Below are 21,946 nucleotides of genomic sequence, written 5' to 3'. Positions count from 1 at the left end.
GCATTACCACCTTCAATTTTAACCGAGATGTCACTTTGTTTATTCCAAGGTATGATTTAATTTAACTAGGGATGATGTGAGTCTTGACTGGGGCTGCATTTCAATTGATAATGATTTGCTCCCATTAATTGTTATACAATTTTGATATAATATGCAATTTGATCTGACATTAAATAGATGTACAGGTGCAATGTCATCTGTCACCAGATTAAATGTAAATTTGCTGTGTACTGGGTGTGGATAGTACCAGTTTTTTAAAGCATAAACCTACAATTAGGATGACAAATACAAAATTGACAATGTTACCCATTGTTAAGTTGAGATAGGCCAGTCTCTACAGCTGATATCCCTGAAAAATTATTTTCTGATATCAGTTTTACCGACATAGAAAACATTGATCCAGAGATTATTTATTTTACCACCCAGTAAAAAAAAAAATGTAAAGAAATTTCATTACTGAATTCTGTAGTTTAGCAGAAAGTTAAAATGTAATTTTGATCCAAAATTTTAAATATCAGCATAAAGGGAAGTTATGAAGATTACAGTGTTTTAATTCATATCTGTTTTGCATAATAACTCTAAAGATGGGATATCACTTGCATAAATCTGTGTATATAAATATCTGGTGGGAATAGATAAAAATAATATGCATTTTAGTACTTGCTTTAATAAGAGAGAAAGTGGATTTGTTAGAGACAGGTGTTGCAGACAGTTGCACAAACGGAGATACTATTTCTAATCATTCTTTAAATGAGACCGTGATCAGTGTAGATTAAGAAAAACAATTTTTTCTGGGAGATGGCAAGGGAGATGAAGTCTCTCAGCAAAAAGAGATAATATTGTACAGAGTGAGAAATTTTACAGAGAATGGCAACTAAAAAGATATTTTAAGAAATTAGCCTAATAAGGAACACATGTTGAAGGGTATCTATAAAATATGACATTGTTACTGTACCTTTCAGTTTTTACTCATAAGATGAAGCCAACTGCAAACTCTACAGACCCAAATCTGCCCTCTCATAATTCACTGGCAGATCATGGTCTGTGCAGTTGTTTTGAAGTAATCAGTAGAACAAACAACATAGACCTGATCAGCAGGTGCATTATGCTATGGCAGATCAGGATCTTCGTTGTTTGCAGTTTGACCCGACTTATAAATGAGTGCATATGGTAAGTGTTGTAGAACCAGCTTGATTCATGAAATTGTGAAGTCTGCATAACCCATATGAATGTGCTTCAGCTGATTGGGTTCTGTTCAAATTTTGTTTGAAGTTTTTTAAAAATCACATCAAATCTTTGGACAGTGTTTTGCATTGGACATGGAAAAAGTTGAGCTTTGTTTTTTAATGCAAATCACTTGATTTATGACCCTGTGTACATATTTCTTTATGAAAGCTTATTTTTTTATTTCGTGCATAGAGTTTCAATTACTACGTTAGTTATACATATATAATGAGATAATGGAGTGATATGACAGAACGTTTATGTTCTGTTGCCATTGACAACCATAATAAAGTTGTTGTATTGATTGTTTTTCATTCTGCTCACCTGTGGTCAGGTTTATATCACTTTATTACTGCAGTTAATTACAAGATTGGTTTCCAGACACAAAGACAGGTACACATTGGATCAATATACATGCTAGGATGGTAACAATAGTCTGTTACAGGTTGTTCAGGCTGTTTTTCAATTTGAGCAGTTTTGTCCCTTGTCCAGTCAAGTTTTTTTTTTTTGTTTTCTTCATTTCACCAGCAGGCTTAAATGATATACATGGATGTTGGTAAAAGTCTTCTTGTAATGATATATCTCAACATTTCCACGAACAAACCATTTTTACAAATTAAGCAGTGCAGCTTATATTGTGTATTTTGTATTTTATTAAATAACAGATATATTATACATCAGCCAGCACATCAGATGCAATTTATGTCTCAGAATTATTAAAATAGGCAACTTTTGTATATTTAGGAAAATTAACAGTGTTAAATTTGTTACTCTTAGGCTATGACCCCTTTCATATGTCAGTTGTAACTCGCACAGGGTATTATTTTTTTTATAAATCCAACAGATTCATACAATTTTTTTTTAAATTGTAAGTTATTCAGATCAAATAAAAGCTTCAATACAAGTTAATCACTGATTACCATATTACCTTATCTGTGTGCCACATGCAGATAAATAGCGTTGTGGTATACTTTCCCCACACTTTGAAAAGAGAGTGAAGACAAATATTGAAATTTTTTACAGATGTTTGCTTTTGAAGTGTTGATGACTCAGGGCAAGTGTGCCCTAATTGTTATTTGGAATTTATGTTTGTTTATCCACTTACTCACCTGTAAAATTGATTTTTGATTCAACAAAGGGACTTGTCTGAGCCTTTTGTTTTCACTGTGTGATTTCAAACAAATGCACTCTAAAGGTTTCTCAGCTCTCACCTGACACACACGATTTATGGTTGTGTATTCAATTAAAACAGAATGTGAAGATTGGGGTCATTTTTGAGGTAGCAACTGATAATATGGAATACAATATTGATTTTGTGTTTTCTTGATTGGAAATGTGATACCTGGCGTCAGTGTAACTAACAAAGCATGGTCCATCATAATATAGAAAGCACAAATGTATTCCAGGAGAAATGTTGGATGTTTTGGAAATAGATCAACAATATACATATTAAATTACTTATTTTGATATATTTAAAGGTTATTTGACTCAAGCATACATTGCATTTGATACTGTATCATTTATGGAATTCTCAGATTCATATCTGTTTTGCAATAACTGTAACTTGATTACACATTTGAATGGAATATTAATCACAGATTCTATATAGGTATTTGATAAAGTGGTCACTTGTCGAATAAATATCTATGTTGCTACCTTAGGGAATGGACGAACAAGGTCTTGAAAATAGAGGTCAATTAAATGGTTGTATTGCCACCTCAGGGAATGGACAAGGAGTATATAAAAAATGGAGCCAATATTATTGCAAACGTGAAAAGAAATTTTCTGTTCTTGACAGCCAACAGATGAAAAATTGTGCAAGTGTCGGTTATGTTTAATATGTGTATATAGTCCTTTGCTTCAATATGCAACAAATATTTAATGCTTATTTATTATTTTGATTTCTAGATTATGAGCTAAACATCTCATTTTACCATCACCCAGAATCTTTTTTTTTTTACTACCGTGGATAAATAGTAATGAGTGAAAGAGAAGATATAAATAATCATCATCCAGGACTTTGCAAAGTGAATGCATTCCTTCACTACCATTAAAGATTATTTGAATGAGTTCAAGAGGACACTGGTTTAGATAGAAGACCGTACAAGTCTACACATTATTATGACATTGTAAATGTTACAAGTCTACACATTATTATGACATTGTAAATGTTACAAGTCTACACATTATTATGACATTGTGAATGTTACAAGTCTACACATTATTATGACATTGTGAATGTTACAAGTCTACACATTAGTATGACATTGTGAATGTTACAAGTCTACACATTCTTATGACATTGTAAATGTTACAAGTCTACACATTATTATGACATTGTAAATGTTACATGTTACAAGTCTACACATTCTTATGACATTGTAAATGTTACAATTCTACACATTATGACATTGTAAATGTTACAAGTCTACACATCATTATGACGTTGTAAATGTTACATGTTACAAGTCTACACTTTGTTATGACATTGTAAATGTTACAAGTCTACACATTATTATGACATTGTAAATGTTACAAGTTTACACATTCTTATGACATTGTAAATGTTACAAGTCTACACATCTTTATGACATTGTAAATGTTACATGGTACAAGTCTACACATTATGACATTGTAAATGTTACAAGTCTACACATTATTATGACATTGTAAATGTTAAAAGTCTACACATCATTATGACGTTGTAGATGTTACATGTTACAAGTCTACACATTGTTATGACATTGTAAATGTTACAAGTCTACACATTATTATGACATTGTGAATGTTACAAGTCTACACATTATTATGACATTGTGAATGTTACAAGTCTACACATTATTATGACATTGTGAATGTTACAAGTCTACACATTATTATGACATTGTGAATGTTACAAGTCTACACATTCTTATGACATTGTAAATGTTACATGTTACAAGTCTACACATTCTTATGACATTGTAAATGTTACAATTCTGCACATTATTATGACATTGTAAATGTTACAAGTCTACACATCATTATGACGTTGTAAATGTTACATGTTACAAGTCTACACATTGTTATGACATTGTAAATGTTACAAGTCTACACATTATTATGACATTGTAAATGTTACAAGTTTACACATTCTTATGACATTGTAAATGTTACAAGTCTACACATCTTTATGACATTGTAAATGTTACATGTTACAAGTCTACACATTGTTATGACATTGTAAATGTTACAAGTCTACAAATTATTATGACATTGTAAATGTTATAAGTCTACACATCATTATGACGTTGTAAATGTTACATGTTACAAGTCTACACATTGTTATGACATTGTAAATGTTAAAAGTCTACACATTATTATGACATTGTAAATGTTACAAGTCTACACATTATTATGACATTGTAAATGTTACAAGTTTACACATTCTTATGACATTGTAAATGTTACAAGTCTACACATCTTTATGACATTGTAAATGTTACATGTTACAAGTCTACACATTATTATGACATTGTAAATGTTACAAGTCTACACATTATTATGACATTGTGAATGTTACAAGTCTACACATTATTATGACATTGTAAATGTTACAAGTCTACACATTATTATGACATTGTAAATGTTACAAGTCTACACATTCTTATGACATTGTAAATGTTACAGGTCTACACATTATTATGACATTGTAAATGTTACAAGTCTACACATTCTTATGACATTGTGAATGTTACAAGTCTACACATTATTATGATATTGTAAATGTTACAAGTCTACACATTATTATGACATTGTGAATGTTACAAGTCTACACATCATTATGACATTGTGAATGTTACAAGTCTACACATTATTATGACATTGTAAAAAAGGCTGTGAATGATGTGACATGGTAACATCTTGTGACTGAAGTGTATTGATGACCCTTGGCCAGCGACAATCATTGAAAAGATATTTAGAGACCCAATTTCAGAAAGTCTTTTGATGAACGCAAATGTGATTTCAGTCCGAATCACTCATCCCAATTTTGCTACTTAATATGGCATGTCATCTTTGAAGTTTATACTTTCTTTGTGTTTTTCTTTATGATGGTCGAACCTATTCATTGACACGACAGAATTTAAGTATTCTGTTCTTATTATGTTGAAGAACTTGCACAATAAATTCAACCTAAGGAACATGATTATTTACATACATATTCAGGGTATTGGAATGTTAACAATATATGACCAAGGAGGTGAACAATTACAGCCTGATACAAAAGGAAAAAGATTTTTGCAAACAAGGACATGATATGAGACTGGGTTCCAAAGGGAATCTTTTGTTGGAAGGTCGGGTAGAAATAAATGTTTAATTTTACTGATTGTAGTGTTATCTACATTACTGGTACTTCTTGTCCTGCACCTTGAGTCAGAAGGTGGCAAGTATCGGTCAGTTGATGCCTGCAGTGGATCATGGACAAGCTTAGGTGTTAGAACTTCATCTGATAACCGAAGTTGTGACCTTATTTTCTTTAATGTTAAACTTTGAACCAGTAGCAGTGTCTCTTTCAAAGAAACCTGGTTCATGGTCAGGCGGGTTTGGTTTTTATTAGATACTGTTGCTGGTTTCAAATGAAATGTTCTGTGGACCCTGGAGGTGTTCGGTCAATAATTGTAAACTTGTTATTAAAAAAAGTGAATTTTTAAAAATCTATTACAGGTGTTGCTGATTCATAGTTTTACCTGAAATTCAGTAATATCAGATAGATACATGAATAATAACAGGGACATACCAAACAGTTAAGTATGTATATGTTTGCTTATGTAAACTGCTTATTCAAGGGGTAAAGAGGCCAACAATTAAATGAATATTACATTATGGTTATTGCTGTGGAATCTAGACAGAGTTTAAGTGGTTCGCTCTAGATGGGTTTTGCCTAGAACAGCTTTTATCACTCCCATGGATTTATCTGTGCATATAATCTTGCACGCAAGGTTGGGCAAGTACACCCTCTCATGTTGACCTTGTTCTGAGTATTGCTGTATATACTATTCTATGGCTGGAGTTGTTCTTCCACTTTAGGAAATGTTCCTACTGGACATTAGAAAACCCAACCATTTTGAATGTGTCAATACATTTTTCGTCTTGCGTGGAAACATCTGCATTGAATGATTTCGTTATCTTTTTGCCACAGCTGTGTGCAGTTGATGCCAGATTATGTGTTGTAAGAATTCAGCACAACATGTAATTAGAATTCTTGGGGTTTATTTTGTATTCGTGTAGTTGCGTGATGGCTAGCTAACCTGCTATGTGCATATATCACAGAGTAATGCCATATTGGGGTATACCTTGCTGATTATGACATTTTGTAATAGAGCATTAAAAAAAAAAAACCAACAGATTCGAACATATTCAACAAAGTGATATGAACATTTCTTGAATGGTGGAATATATTTATAATGTTAATCATGATTTTACATTAAAATACTATATTTTTATGTAGTGGCTGATTCTCGGAGCAACAATGTATTCTTAACTCTTGCATTTAATAATAATAATAATAATAATAAGCTGCAGAAACAATTATTTTCTCAAGGGGAAAAAGCACATGAGACGTCATATTAATGTCATTACAAATAGAAATCTAGAGAAAAACTTTTGTAACATTATAGATTTGTTTTTCTAAAAGAGTTACAATTCTATAACATAACTATTTGAGCTAAACAGCAGGTCGTGCATAGGTTACTAGAATTTCCTGTGTCCATGAACACACTGAAGAGACTTTTTAAAGTGAATGGATCAGCTCTGAACTTGTCATCAATTTATGTCACGTTATGACACTCTGGACGAAATTCTTGTATGAATTTCTGGTCATTAATAGTTACCTTTGACACTAATGCTAATCATGTACAAGGAGATAAATCAATATTCATCTCGCTGTCAAGATTATTATTGTTTCTTCAACCAGACAGCTGCTGGTTGGCGCAGCAGTGTGTGATTTGTATTTTATCCGACCTCAGTACATCTTATGTCACTCGTTCAAGTCTCGTGACCATTAGTAAAGGAAGAAGCACGTGTGTCAAGGTGATTAAAAGGCAAGCGATAAGTGAGACTGTTTGCTATCATTTCAAGGTGTTCTAACCTCTGCCGTTATCTTTACAAGTGCCAGTGTTTATTCTCCGAAAACCTACTTACATCGGAGTTTGATTTAGTGAACATTGCAATTATGTTGTAAACCACTAGAAAGTTGGCACTGCTCGATGTGATTCTTACATGGAGATGGGGTTGTCTATTTCGCTTGCGGAGATTTGGAATTGTGCATGCAATTTCCATTTATGTGTACATGTCATTTTATTGACACGTGTATCATTAACTGAGGAAAAATTAGTTTTTGAAATGGATTAGATATTTGTCATGTGGTTCACATTCGTTATGTTTTTGTTATAACATGATATTGTCCAATTGCTCCGATGTATTTATTCACAAATGGAACCTTCTTTAAATGGAATATATGCTGACATGTGAATGTTAATAAATATGCAACCTGCGACATATAATCGGGAATAAATAGCAGAAGGATTTCTGGAGAAATAATTGGAGAATATGGCCGAGATGGAACACACCTATGTCAATATTGACACACTGGAGGCAGAAATAATGGTAGGTAGAACAGATAATTAGCACCGTCAATTAACATACGAAGTAGCTAAATCCGGAAAAGGGGTGGTGGTGGGTAGATCAGAATAGCTGCGTACCTGTATCATATTAGACATAACTTTAAATTTAGTCTTTTTAAGTTGGTGTCTGTAACTACAAGGAAGTCTCTGACTTACCTTTTAAAAATTAACACAATATAGCCAGTATAGTGGTGACATGTTGTTAAACCCTGTACGTACATATACATACATACGTACCTACCTACATGCCTACATACATACATACATACAGTATCGCTCTCGTAGATCTTACAGAAAGTAATTCAGAATCTTAAAACTGAGATTCCCAATTATTCCATCACTGCAACTGCCTGCCGGAGATACTGCCATCTAAAGATTTGTTGACCAATGTGCAAATCTTTCATTGACATAAAAACCTATCAACATATTCAAGCAGGTGCATAGATGACAAGAGGTGGGGAGGGGTGTCGGGAATTCTGAACCCCAGTGTATAGGTGACGGGAGGGGGTATTCTGAACTCCAGTTTATAGATGATAATGGGGAAGTTTGAACTTAGAAAAAAATGGTTTTAATGGATTTCACCCTTAGTGGATGGACATTAATATCAGCTGCCACAATCGTTTTTCAGGACAAAGGGCAAATAATGGATGAACATATATGGAAGCTTCCCTGCTAATAGGATTGGTGAAAAGTGTGTCATCCTTAAAGCCGACATGCAGTCTCACGATGGCACATTCATTAGCCAAGATTCCGACATGATCTGATTGCCACATTATGGTTAATGTACGATAATCATTGCCATGAAGATATCACTCGAAATGCTGAAGAAATTTTACTTCAAGCATAATCGCCCATAGCTAAATAAACTGGGCCTTATAGAACTGAACGTCAACCCCAAATGAAATATTAGTTGACGATCATTATTCTGTACCATCAACACGTTTTGAGAATGACAAGCAAGCTGAAACTCTGATGAAAGAAAATCATAGCATTCTGGTCATTTTACAGTGAATTTTCATAAAAACTTTTCAGGATTACTCCCCTTTTCTTTTTAAAAAAACAAAAGAAGAAAAAAAGAACTCTGTTATGATAGTAAATGTCCGTGACAATATTTGAGATTTCGATTTCTCAGTTTAAGACTGAATTTCTTTGTTATGGATTACGGGTTAATTTTGCTTCATAAAATGTTTGGTTGTTGTAGAAGTGACATGAATGTATCTTTAAATACTTTGTTAAGCAAAGTCCAGATGTATTAGGACACGAATAACACTAGAATGTTATCAGCCTTCAGCAGGAAGTGTCATGGAGACACTTATTAGATTGCTCAAGTACATCTACTTAAGGAACGGCTGACTACATGTGGCATATTGTGATAAATTTCAAGAGTCTGAAAATTTCTGTCTTTCATTTTCTTCACTTTTATATCAAATCCAGATAGTAATGAAAAGGATAGAATGCAAGTCCTCGTGTCACCGATGCTGCACCCCTCCCCCATATGCTTCTGTTAAATTTTTTAACATTTTCCCCAATAGGTCTACCACAAGCCCAGTTAATAAGCACATACCTAATTTTTAAAGTGTTGGCCAATTTTTTATTTTCTTCAAGATAGTGTATTCCAGTTATATGACTGCTTTCCCTTGATTTACTAGACTGGCCATTAAGGCTTAACGTGGCAGTAAATCGGTAGGGGTCTGATTAAAGTACACAAAGTACATTTGTAATCCATACTACCGTTGCATTGTAGTGTCAAGGTGATAAACAGATTTTGTACATGTGTCGGCTGCCATGTCTTCAAATTTAAATAGGACAAATTACAATCTGCACTTTTGCACAAGTCATGCCATCATTAAAACTTTGTAATTAGGGGCTAGGGGCTAAGTGTATTAATTATCAATACAATTGGTGCTTTTGCAATATGAATGCAATTATTCCTGCTTCATGAATAAAGATTCATCAAGCTTTAGGAACTTGAAATATAGTGCAAATTTTGAACTTTAATCAAAGGACACTAACAATTTCCTTCCAAGCAGGATATTTATTCTCGTGTTTATTGTGAGAAAATGTTTGGTAAACTAATATCAAGGATAGAATTATTAGTTTAGTCCCTAAAGCACTTCACCTTCTAGACAATTTTAATTTTGCTTTAAAAATGTTTAGAATTTTGCAGCAATATTTATTGCTTCTCTTTCAGAAACTAAAAAAAAAAAGAAACAAAACTTCATCTTTGTCTCATTCTTGTCAGACCTGTAAGCCTGACCAAAGACATGGATACTTGCTACTGCAGCAACAACAACAAACATTGTTCACCCATGATCTGATAGAAGTGTTCTATCATTCATGCTTCTTGTGTTGTCTGCTGTCTCAATGCCTCTTTCTCCAGTTGACAGCTGCTGGATGATACTGTTATTATCACTACAGATGTCTGTAGCAGATTGTGTCGGTTTTTATCTGTGGGGACAAAGAGATTTTTCACTGTTTGCCACGTGCCTTTTCCATTCATTGAAGGACTTTGTTTTCATTTTACATGAAGTTGTTGAAAATCCTCATTGCTGCAAAAGACCAGTGTAATATTTAAGAAAGACACTTTTAGTTAACTTATCAACAGATATTTTTCTGTAATGTATGACTAGTTCAGAGATCAGAAACTTTCTTGGCATGAAGAAGATATAACTAATTGTAAACCAGGATGAAGGACCAAGGAAGAATAAAATAATTGATAGGAATAAACTAATTGATACTCCAGGGTAACAAAGAGAGGCAATTTAAAATCGTGCAGGTTAATTATGGGGCTGAGGTCTCATGTCAGTTGGGTGGGGAAGGCAGGCAGTAGTTACGTACTTTTAACTAGTATGAACTCAACCATTCCCCTGCCAATTTTGCACATAAAAAAAATTTGTACTTTATCGTGAAATATACAGTTTGCATGCCACATTTTTCTACATCTTTTTTGCACGTCAAGAGGGAGAAACTGGAAGGGAAGGTAGTTTTGTAGTTTTCTTAAAATTAATCATCACTTTGATTATTTGAAAATGTAAAAGAGTAAATTTAATCCTGTAGCGGTGAGACTTGTGATTTCTTTACTATCAGAATTAAATTTTTGTCAAGAATCTTTTAATTCACATAATGAGGGATAGACTGGTACTTTTTGTCCAGAAATCAGCATTTTCTAGCTGTTTGAATACCCCATCACCAACTAAATGATTGGTCTCTATTCCAAACAGCGAGACACCATTAATTATGGAACATCTGTAACAGGAGTAAAAATGGTGTATATGATCTTTTTTTCTTTCTGCCTTTTGACAAAAATGTGTAGTTACTTCATTTGTATGCCCACCTGCTAGATGGTTATGCAGAATATTATAGGACCTTTTTCCCGTTTCTAGGTAGCTTTGGATCAAGAAACCATTCAGCATACAATGTTTGCAGTGTCGCGCGTTGGTTAAACTATCAAGGGGATGTTGTATGCCTTAGTAAGGGCATCTACAGAATTACGGGGGATGGGGACAAAAATGTAGTGGTCAGATATCAGGTTTTACAGATGTAGGCCAATACATGTTTAGAGGTGAAATGCATGAGGGCACTTGGTGACCCCCAAGTCCCAATGTGTGGGCTCCACAATCTCAGTACCCATGCAATGATCAAGTGTTTGGTTTTGTTTGTGTGGGGTTTAATGCCATTTTTCTGCACATTATAGGTTTTATATTGCAGTCAGCATATTTGATGGAAATGACTAGGAAGAACAACCAACCCATGGGAAATTTCCTGGCAAGATTCCTCTCATCCATGTTATCGAGCTTGAATTGGCATATGCAAGTAAACTGTAGATAAAGGAGGATGCCTTACTTAGACAAGTCAGGGCCTTATATGGGGGATTTGTTCGGTTTAGGAGGACACATGGAGTGGTGCATTTTAAAACAAAGTGCACATGACCCTCACAAATTGTAAAAAAAGCATATATACTTGTTATCAAGAAAAACGCTATCATAACACACGCCACTGTATCAGAATATATCAGGCAATTCTGCACAACGATACATCATTTATACTTACATTAAATCACATTTTGGGTGAAAAATTCAATTTGTATCAAGAAAGAACAGATGTCCTTTAATTAAGGAAAGTGATATTCATAAAGTATGCAAATGTATCCCATATTTCTTTTCTAAATGCATATGAAAATGTGATCTATAAATGTCAGCATGAAGACCCACTCCATGACATTCTTGAACTTGTAACCCAGAGAAACCTATTTAATATTTCATTTTTAGATTCATTCAAATAAATACATTATTTAAAAGATATGTTTAACGTAGAACAATACTGCATCTTACTCTGCATTTCTGATTTTGCAAGAATTTGTCCCACACCTACTGGTACTTTATCGTCTGCTATCCAACTTGTCAACTTACTGCGTAATAAATGGATTCGGAAGAAATTTATAGTCTGTTTCTAAATTCTTTAGTAATTTTTTTTTCCATAAATGAGACATTGCAGCCTATTTATTGTTGTTTCTCTTCAACATAAAAGCTTGTTTTTATAAAATGTTGAACTTATTGCTCATTTATTTACAAGATTGTTTTAGTTTCCTTAATATCTCTTGCCATTTAGTGCAGTTGTTACGTTGAATTTTGTAAAACCAGCTATAAACTTGTTCCTCAGTTGAGATTCTGGCAGAAAGAGACCAAAGTAATGTGTTTCATTTCCATAATCCAAAGCATTAATATTACATCTTTTCAGAGTCACACACGGTATAGGTCCTCATATAGCGAGTCTTGAAAACATGGGCTAGTGTCCTGTGTGTCCAAAATTAGTATTAATTTGAACAGAATGTTCTGTTGACAATTGTGGCTTTTAAATTGGTAAACATTGCAGGATTTTTATTTTCACCAATCTGTCAAATTTGGTTTGTGTTTTGTATCAATATTGGTGATGGAAATCTTCAGTGCACATAAAATTCTGATAAGGGGTGTGCGTGCATATATAATGGAACTTTCTGTTCCAGCAACAATTTTTTTTACTTCACAAGCAAGGCAGGTATGCAAGACAAATGATTTTTACAAGTTTGTTTGGTAACATAGTCTAGTAACCATAGTAACATAGTTCCTTCCTCTTGTGCAAGGCTTGAAGTATATACTTGCATGTAAGTGGAGTCCAACTACAAATAGCAACACAAACTTGGGCATGCCATTGTAATACATCAGCATATCAGGGTCTTCTGTGTATTTGATTATTAATCCTAACAAACTGCATAGAACCAGATCTGCCAGTGCATTACACTGGATCTATGCAGTTTGCAGTTGGACTCAGCTTATGCATGCATATATACAGCACACCCATCAAGCAGGTGATGTGAATTAATTACCTCTGGAAGCACACATCTATTTTCTCAAAAGATAGTTTGTTTTTAAGAAATAACAGAAAACCCAGCATCACATAAATTATAGATCCTGAAAGTGATTAGTATTGTAGCAGTCTATTCAAGTGTCTCCAGTAGGGAGTAAAAAAGATTATTTTTTGTTGTTGACACCCTGAAATCATTTGTTGGGATTACTTCTAGGGGTTTTAGTGAGACCCTTAAATCATCTGCTGGGAATACTTGTAGGGCTTTTAGTGAGACCCTTAATTCATCCGCTGGGAATACTTGTAGGGCTTTTAGTGAGACCCTTAAATCATCTGCTGGGAATACTTGTAGGGTTTTTATGAGACCCTTATATCATCTGTTGGGATCACTTAAATGGGTTTTAGTGAGACCCTTAAATCATCTGCTGGGAATACTTGTAGGGGTTTTAGTGAGACCCTTATATCATCTGTTGGGATTACTTGTAGGGGTTTTAGTGAGACCCTTCATTCATCTGCTGGGAATACTTGGAGGGGTTTTAGTGAGACCCTTAAATCGCCTGATGGGAATACTTGTTGGTGTCTTAGTGAGTCTTAAATCATCAGTTGGTGATACTTTGAGGGTTTTTATTGAAACCCCATATATCATCTATTGGGAATACTTTGAGGGGTTTTGTTGAGACCCTTAACATCATCTGTTGGGGATACGTTGAGGACAGCATATACAGTATATAGGGCAATGAAAATATCAGCCTCAATTAGGGATTCCTAATCATTAGGCTTTGTCATGTGTGCTTCACCAGGCATCTGTGGAAAAGAGTTTGGTATAGGTATTTGTGTACCATATATACATGCTTACAAGTCTGGTCCAACATATACCCATATCTGCCACAGCATAATTCACCGGAAAATCAGGTCTATGCAGTTAGTTCGGTTTAATCATTCTAACAAACAACATAGACCCAGATCTGCTGATGCATTATGTGATATCAGAGCATGTTCTATATAGTTTGAAGCTGGACTCGACTCGACAGACAGTATATACAGTATAAATTTGTACCATCAGGCCTGCCTATATAGCCATGTTTCTGTGTTCCCTCCCTGGTGACTAATGCATAGCTAGTTGGTTTTCCCACACACTTGCAGCCAGTGATTTCATAGCGAACTTTCTCTCTAGTTGCTGTATTATAAGCAGCATTTTGTCAGTTGGTTGGGATTATCTGAAGTTGGAACTATTTCAGGATAATTTAGCGAAAGTGTAAGGAGTCTGTCTGTCTGTCTGTCTGTCTTTCTCTCTCTCTCTCTTGTGTATGTACAAGTTCGGCATTGGTCAAACAAAGCTTACAGTAAAATACTAACATCAGTTACAAATGCTTGCCTTTGTCTTTGTTTTTGTGTGAAGTGACACATTCAAGTAATCTTGCAGATGTGCATTATTTTTTGAAGCACTGTCACGTTCTTGTGAAAATACAGTACACACAAATGGTACACTGATGTGTGTAATTACAATTCTATATTCATGTGCATATGGGGCCCTGGGTGGATCACTCAAGGTGGCTTACCTGGGGCCCAGGGTGGATCACTTAAGGTGGCTTGCCTTTACAGCTCACAGCTCACTCCATAATTCACCTCTGTATGCATTACTGGTAGTTTGAGCCTTGGCACAACCAATAGGTGTGTGTGAGAAAGCTTGTCAATGATTTTTTCTTGTTTTTGGGAGGGGGTCTTCTGCAACCAAATATATTTTCTGCTATACATAGCCAGCCTATGATGTGGTGAAAAAAATGGTGTTAAATGACAAAGATCCAAAACCAAATTATTTACATGTGTGTAGTTGTTGATATTCAAAATATAAATATTTAACTGACACAAGAATATTTTATTCCTCAAGCATTAGGAAAAAAATCAGATCACTTAATATAGAAAACATGTTAGCAGATGTACTCTACTTTTTCTGGACTTGAAATTACCATTTCAGACTTTGGCAAAGAACATGGGCTGATAGTATCTCAGTCTAGAGTTGTTACTAGCAGAAAAATTTCAGATACGATTGCAAAAGCAGCAAAGCAATATGTAATAAATGCTTTTCCATTGTTACTATATATAGATGGGTAAAAGCCCAGATCTGCAGCAAACTGATACAGACCCTGATCTACTGGCACACTCTGCAATGGCAGATACTGGCACACTATGCAATGGCAGATACTGGGCTGTGCAGTTTGTAGTTGAACTTAACTTGCAAGTACATATATATGGTTGTTTGCCTTTCTGTGCAAATAGTATCAAAAATTGAGACAATTTAAAAGCATGTTTTGTGATTTTGAAAGATTAGTGGTGAAGTTTTTGGCACAGCAGAATTTAGAAGGATGTGTTGGTGTGTACCATCTATGTTTAAAAGTTTGTAACTTGTGTCCAAAGTTTAGACTGCATAGATTCAGATGTGCAGTCACATAATGCACTGGTAGGCCTGGGTGTATGAAATTAATTAGGATTAATCTCTTAGGCAAAAAACAACAACATAGACCCTGATCTCCTGGTGCATTATTTGATGACAGATCCATTTTTTTTTCTTATCTGTAGTTTGACTCTATGAGGGTGAATAAAGAGTGTCTGAAGATGCACCAGGAACTTTGGGAAGACAATTTAGCATTTAATTAGATGGTGTTTGTTCAAACTTCATTATTTGTTGTAAAATCTTACCTTTTTATCAAAAAACTGGCAACTTGTTTACCTATTGCACATACAACTGTATTGACTGAGGAGTGGCAAGAAAAGTGTATAGACAATGGTGCAGTCACTGTACAAGTGTCAGATTTAAAATCGAATCTGCCAATAAAAGTTTAAAAGACATATTGAAAAATCAAGACAATATCCACAATATAGATATGTACTGATAGTCTTGCTATAAAAACCTCTCATGATTGAGTGTAAATTTATAGTTTTTAGACAATAAGACAAGGAATTTTCCAAAAATTAATTAATTTAAAACTGGACATTATGGGTGTATTTTGGCACCAAGACCATCATTTTACATTTGGTGCATGAACACATGTAGCAATATTCAGAGATCTTTGTTAGGAAGTAATGCAGTTTTAACTCAGAGCATTGTATCTTCATTGTAATTTTTTTGATTTGCTGGGGAAGTTTTGATGTATATCATTTTGAAGGCACAAAATTGAATAATACTTGCATTGTTTACTTTTTTTAAACACCTCATGTGCGGTTTCATTGAATGCATGACTGTGCCTTAGTTGTGAATCAGTTTACATTTTCACATATTTTCATTTAGTTCAGTACCTTTATTGTATGAATACTGATGGATTTTCTTGTCCATTTTCAGTCTCCAGGAAGAGGCATAATTCGGCCCATCGCCTTCAAACCAGTAGTAACAAATCAAAGGTTTCTCAGTCCACCCCAGCAACAGTACACAGAAAGGCAGCAGTTCCCAGAACGGCAAGAAAACTACACAAGTAGGAAATATTCTTGCCAAGATGATGGTTATGGTTCACAGGACTACACCGTGACCAATCACAATGCAGCCAACACGTCACATGGGTCTGGCTCACTTCATATGGACAGTGATAGATCAGTTAGTTTTTCAAGTGATTATAATAGACAGTCGGATCGACCTGATTCTTTACCATCGTCAAATGTGAGTCGAATTTCATCTAGTCATATAGGTAGCTATGCGCAAACTCCGTCACCTAGTGATAGTGGAGTTGGTGAGTTGGAGGCAATGTTGAAAGAAAAGGACGCTGAAATTAATACATTGCGTGAAGTCATGGATAAGAATGAAAAAGCGATTTTCCAAGTTTATGAGGAGAAAAAGAATGCGATGATAAAGCAGTATCATGAAATGCATGATGACTATGAGAGAAAAATGAAAGCACAGCAAAGAAAAGCTTTTAAAACAGAGCAAACACTTTCGCTACAAATTTACAAACTACAGCAGGAAAAGAAGTCATTACAAGAACATTATGACAAATTAGTTATTGAAAAGGACACTATTGTTTCGAAATGTGACATTTATGCAAAAGAGACACAGAGGTTACAATTATTATTAGATGATGCAAATTTTCAGGGGAAAAGACATGCTTCTGATTCCAGTGAACTGCAAAGGCAAATTGATCGACTGCATCGAGATGTTGCAGAGAAATCAGAGGAAATATTATATTTGCGGTCAAAACTGGATGAAACAGATAAAGAGCTTGAGGATAAAAATAGGCAAATTTCGGACAAATTCAAGGAAATAGTTTCAAAAACTGAGGAGGTTAAAGTCTTAAAAGGAACCATGCAGATGTTGAACTCTTCTATATCAGATACAGGCACTGAGTTGTCTCCCTTCAGTAGTTGTGACAAAGAGATTCAGACTGATTTTGCCAAGGGTAAATCCCCAGTGCAGGAATTGCTCAAACCATCACTCATTTGTGAAAAAGACAGAGAAGTAAGTTCTCTGAAAGAGGAACTTGAAAAAGCTAGAAAAGAACTCTCTGCCTCGAAGGGTGAATTTGATACAGAGAGAGCACAGTGGTTGGAGGAAAAGAACAAGGTGATACTTTATCAGAAGCAACTGCAGTTGAACTATGTGCAGATGTACAGGAAAAATAAAATGCTGGAGGCAGAGGTGGAACAGCTAACATTGGAACTGGAAAACAGAGACTTGAAATTAGAGGCTCTAAATGGGGGAGAAGAGTCAGTGTGCTAATCAGACTTGGCATCTGTTAGCAAACCTCCCTCATATATACTCCTCATATTAGACCTCTGCATTTCATAATGACTTGGGTAATGCAGAATGCATGAGAAAAAAACAATTTATAAGGTAGTTAATGTATAGCAAATATTCATGTAATTTATATTTTAAAATTTAAAACAAGCATTAGAGAGCCAGTTTAGCAGACAAAAATTAATAAAATAAAATTGTTTCTGGTTTGGATTCAAGAGAGAGATATATAAAAGCTTTGTATAATTAATTCATTATTGGGCATTCTTAAATGTTTTTCACAGGTAAATGCTAATTCATAGAGAGTAAGAAAAAAAGATGCAGTAGATGGTGCTACACAAAAAGCTTGCTTTCTTTGCAACATGAAACTTTGACTTGTTCCTTCTGAGCATATTGTTTATAGGTGTTTACAGGAAATCTAAATTTGTCAGTGAATTCTGTGGAAAGATCATATTTCTAGTAAGTAAATACAGACTAATCGACTGATTGACACCAATTGACATCCATACACAAGGAACATAACATAGCAATGGCAGGTGCCCTTGATTCGCTGGTTCTCATTGATGGAGATCAAACATGTTTGGGAAGTTAACCTTATTTAGATAACAACATTCTGTTGGACTGAAACCCCATTAGTATTGTGTAATTTGGACCTTGCTCAAAGATCATATTACTTCTCACACAAGCTGTTGCAGATGAAAACTAGGACAAATTATTCATAATTTCAGATCAGAGATCAGTCAGATGAAATAAGTTGAGATGAGTTTTTGAGTGAGAATTTTTTTGTAATCTTGCAGCTGATATTGTTTTCTTCATATGTTCTTTTTTTTTTTTTTTTAACTCCACACAGATATTACACAAATCCTGATTGCCAGACTTGAATTTGTGGTCATGGCTAAAAATCCTGATTGCCAGACTTGAATGTGCAGTCATGGCTAAAATCCTGATTGCCAGACTTTAATGTGCAATCGTGGCTAAAAATCCTGATTTCCAGACTTTAATGTGCAGTCATGGCTTCACAATGAAGAATGTGTAGGACATACATTTTCTACTGCATTAATTCATTTGGGTCACATGCACATTATCTGAAAAAGCACTTTCTCATTTATTAATCACAGGGATCTATCATCAAAGTATATTGTTAAAAATAAATTCTTTTAAGAATGACTTTTAAATAAGTCTTTTCTATAATTTTTGCAAGTAAATATAATCAGTTACAGTTACCATGACAAAAGTGTTGCAAAGTAATCGCAAATGTAAAATTGCTTTGTCCTTTCTTAAATTACATATTAATTACAGTCAAACCTATCTTAACAGTTACCTGTATGCAGTGGCACGTACCTGTTCATAACATCCTATTCTAATTTCCCACTGGCAAATTTCCTATATAAATGTCCTGTACGTAAGGATCACCTGATTTCCGTGTTAGTTCCGCGTTAGCGGCCATGTGTTTTGTAACCAAGTAGTGGTTTATCCCTGCCTTAAGCCGTTTCTAGATTTCATCCACATTGACTGTTCAGCCTATGCAAACTTGATATTTGCTTTATTGATTTAGATCGTGGTCTTGCACATGTGGTCCATGGGTTGCGTGCAGCCCATGGAGTTATTTCCTGTGGCTTGCAACAACACCTGAAATTTTGTAAAATAATTTATTAACTCATTTTTTCTTCAGCCAACCAGTTTTTATAAAAATTAGATTCTTGCACTGTTTACTTCTTGTTTCCAAATATTTTTTACTGGCTACCTTTTATATGAGCTGTTTTCAGTATATGAAAAGGTTTCAGTTATGTGGCCCTTGAGTCAATGTACTATCCCTCGTATGGCAGTGATGTGGCCCTTGGGCCAGTGTACTGTCCCTTGTATGGCAGTGATGTGGCCCTTGGGGCAATGTACTGCAGTGATGTGGCCCTTGGGCCAATGTACTATCCCTTGTATGGCAGTGATGTGGCCCTTGGGGCAATGTACTGCAGTGATGTGGCCCTTGGGCCAGTGTACTATCCCTTGTATGGCAGTGATGTGGCCCTTGGGCCAATGTACTATCCCTTGTATGGCAGTGATGTGGCCCTTGGGGCAATGTACTGCAGTGATGTGGCCCTTGGGCCAATGTACTATCCCTTGTATGGCAGTGATGTGGCCCTTGGGGCAATGTACTATTCCTCGTATGGCTCTCATCGTGATTTGGTTAAGATCAAGGAGTATCGTGTGAATCAGTGTGCAAATATTTCTTGTACTCGTAACTCCAGTCACATTGACAGTGTAACTTGAAGGTGTCAATTTGTCAAGTCCTAAATTTCAGCAGTTTTTATCATTAAGGTACAGGGTGAAAGCAGTTTGTTTGCAGCATGGTGAGAAAATTATTTGCATTATCACAGCAGAAATGTAAGTCACCTTTTGTGCCGGTGTGGATTAAAGCATCTCTAAGAATAAAGTTTGTTTGCAGAAAGAGATAAATAGTTACATCCCTTTTCATTATGGTCCAGTGTTATGCAGTAATCAAAATGTGTCTGTAAAGGCAGGTGAAGTTTTGGTTCATGGGTTACAACAAATAGCCATAAATTTTTTTAATTATTATTATTATTTTCTCATAATACGCTTCTCACAAACGCTGTCTTTGGATCTGGGCATGTTGAGCAACTGATTAATCCAGACATTTTTTTGTAGCATGAACAAACTAAAATCATTGTGTATATAGGATGGATTAAAGTGAGCAGAAACCATTGCTCTTGTGTACATTATAAATTTGGGAGAGAAAAAGATATATGCATAATTATGATTTTGTAAAAATCTCAAAATCTAAATAAATTTTATTTCTGGTCCTTCATGATCGTATTTGGCAAAATATACAGGTATGATATTATAACAATAATTTTAATTATAATAAGTTTGAATGTGTAAAAAAAAGTTATGTTTGAACTTGATGAATTTCTCATGAGTTGCTTTGCTGGAAATAGCATGTCTTATTCAGAAATAATACACATTATTCTGTCGTATTTGAATTAGAAAGATAGAAATGGCATTTCTGATTTATTTTGCTTTGGATGAAATGATATCAGGATTAAATGCTTTTCTTTAATGTTTAGAAATGTTTAAAAATAACTTCATAACTGTGTTACCATGACAATAATCATCATTTAAATTGTGGCAAGACTGTCTTGTTGTAGTTCTTTCAAAACAAATTTGTATATGTCCCATAAATCAGAGTGTATATTATTATTAATGGAGGCAAAATCTGTTAATGCTGCATTTCTTTAAAAAAAAAATGTTTCTTATGCCCCACCACAAGACAGTGTATAATGTTGTGATGTCTCCTTGTCCAGCTGTGACCTGTTTCTTTTCTGAGCAATGACTTGTGTCCACAATCTGCAGTTACCAAACATTATAGATAGCTTGCCCATTTGGATAAAGAAGAACCCTTTGGGGTCAAAAGCTGAATGCTGAAGATGACTTGAAGAAGAAAACAAAACTACATGCATAATTTGAGTTGTGTAACATCTACAATTGTCAGACATTGTGACAACTTGTACATTGTAAGGAAGGCTGCTAATGAGTCAAAGCTTGAAAGGTCAAGGTCACAAGTCAGTGACAAAAAAAAAAAGAAGAAAAATAATAGTTTCTGCACAGAATTTGTGTTCCCAACCACATACATTTACCAAACTTTGTAGATGGATAGTTCTTAAGTAACGAAGAACTGGCTGCTTTTAAAAGTTCTATTTTCACTTGGTGATGTTGCGGTTTTTAGAACAAAATTAGCACCCCATTAATTGCAGACATGTACGTGGAAAAGGCGCAAAATCATTTAATGTCTTGGTTTTAATGTGAGAAACAAGCAAAGACACATAGAAAACGCAGCTTTTGAGATTAAAATGATATGCTAGAGTGCAGGATGATTCAAGGGAGGTAAATCATGACAGTGTTTATTTATTTAAACGGAGTTATATCTCCTGTTACTCAAATCGACTGTTATTCATCTTCATTGTCAAAATTTATTTGCCATTGTTGTGTT

The 21,946-nt window shown here is 34.6% G+C and overlaps 1 protein-coding gene across 7 annotated transcripts in view; it reads left to right on the top strand.

The window, feature by feature from the left end:
- LOC149795775 (leucine zipper putative tumor suppressor 2 homolog) overlaps nucleotides 1-21,550 on the top strand; it is a 142,908-nt gene extending 121,358 nt beyond the window's left edge. For all 7 annotated transcript variants that reach the window (XM_089965697.1, XM_089965698.1, XM_089965696.1 and 4 more), the window contains one exon: nucleotides 16,564-21,550. In XM_089965697.1, the coding sequence (XP_089821823.1) occupies nucleotides 16,564-17,928 (1,365 nt within the window). In that variant the 3' untranslated portion in view covers nucleotides 17,929-21,550. The remainder of the gene's footprint in view (nucleotides 1-16,563) is intronic.
- Nucleotides 21,551-21,946: the final 396 nt, after the last annotated feature.

This window comes from Sinohyriopsis cumingii, chromosome 7, assembly GCF_028554795.1.
Source record: "Sinohyriopsis cumingii isolate HCF-2022 chromosome 7, ASM2855479v2, whole genome shotgun sequence".
NCBI lineage: Eukaryota > Metazoa > Mollusca > Bivalvia > Unionida > Unionidae > Sinohyriopsis > Sinohyriopsis cumingii.
The sequence above is the reverse complement of the archived record's forward strand: the minus strand, read 5'-3'. Positions and strand labels throughout refer to the sequence as shown.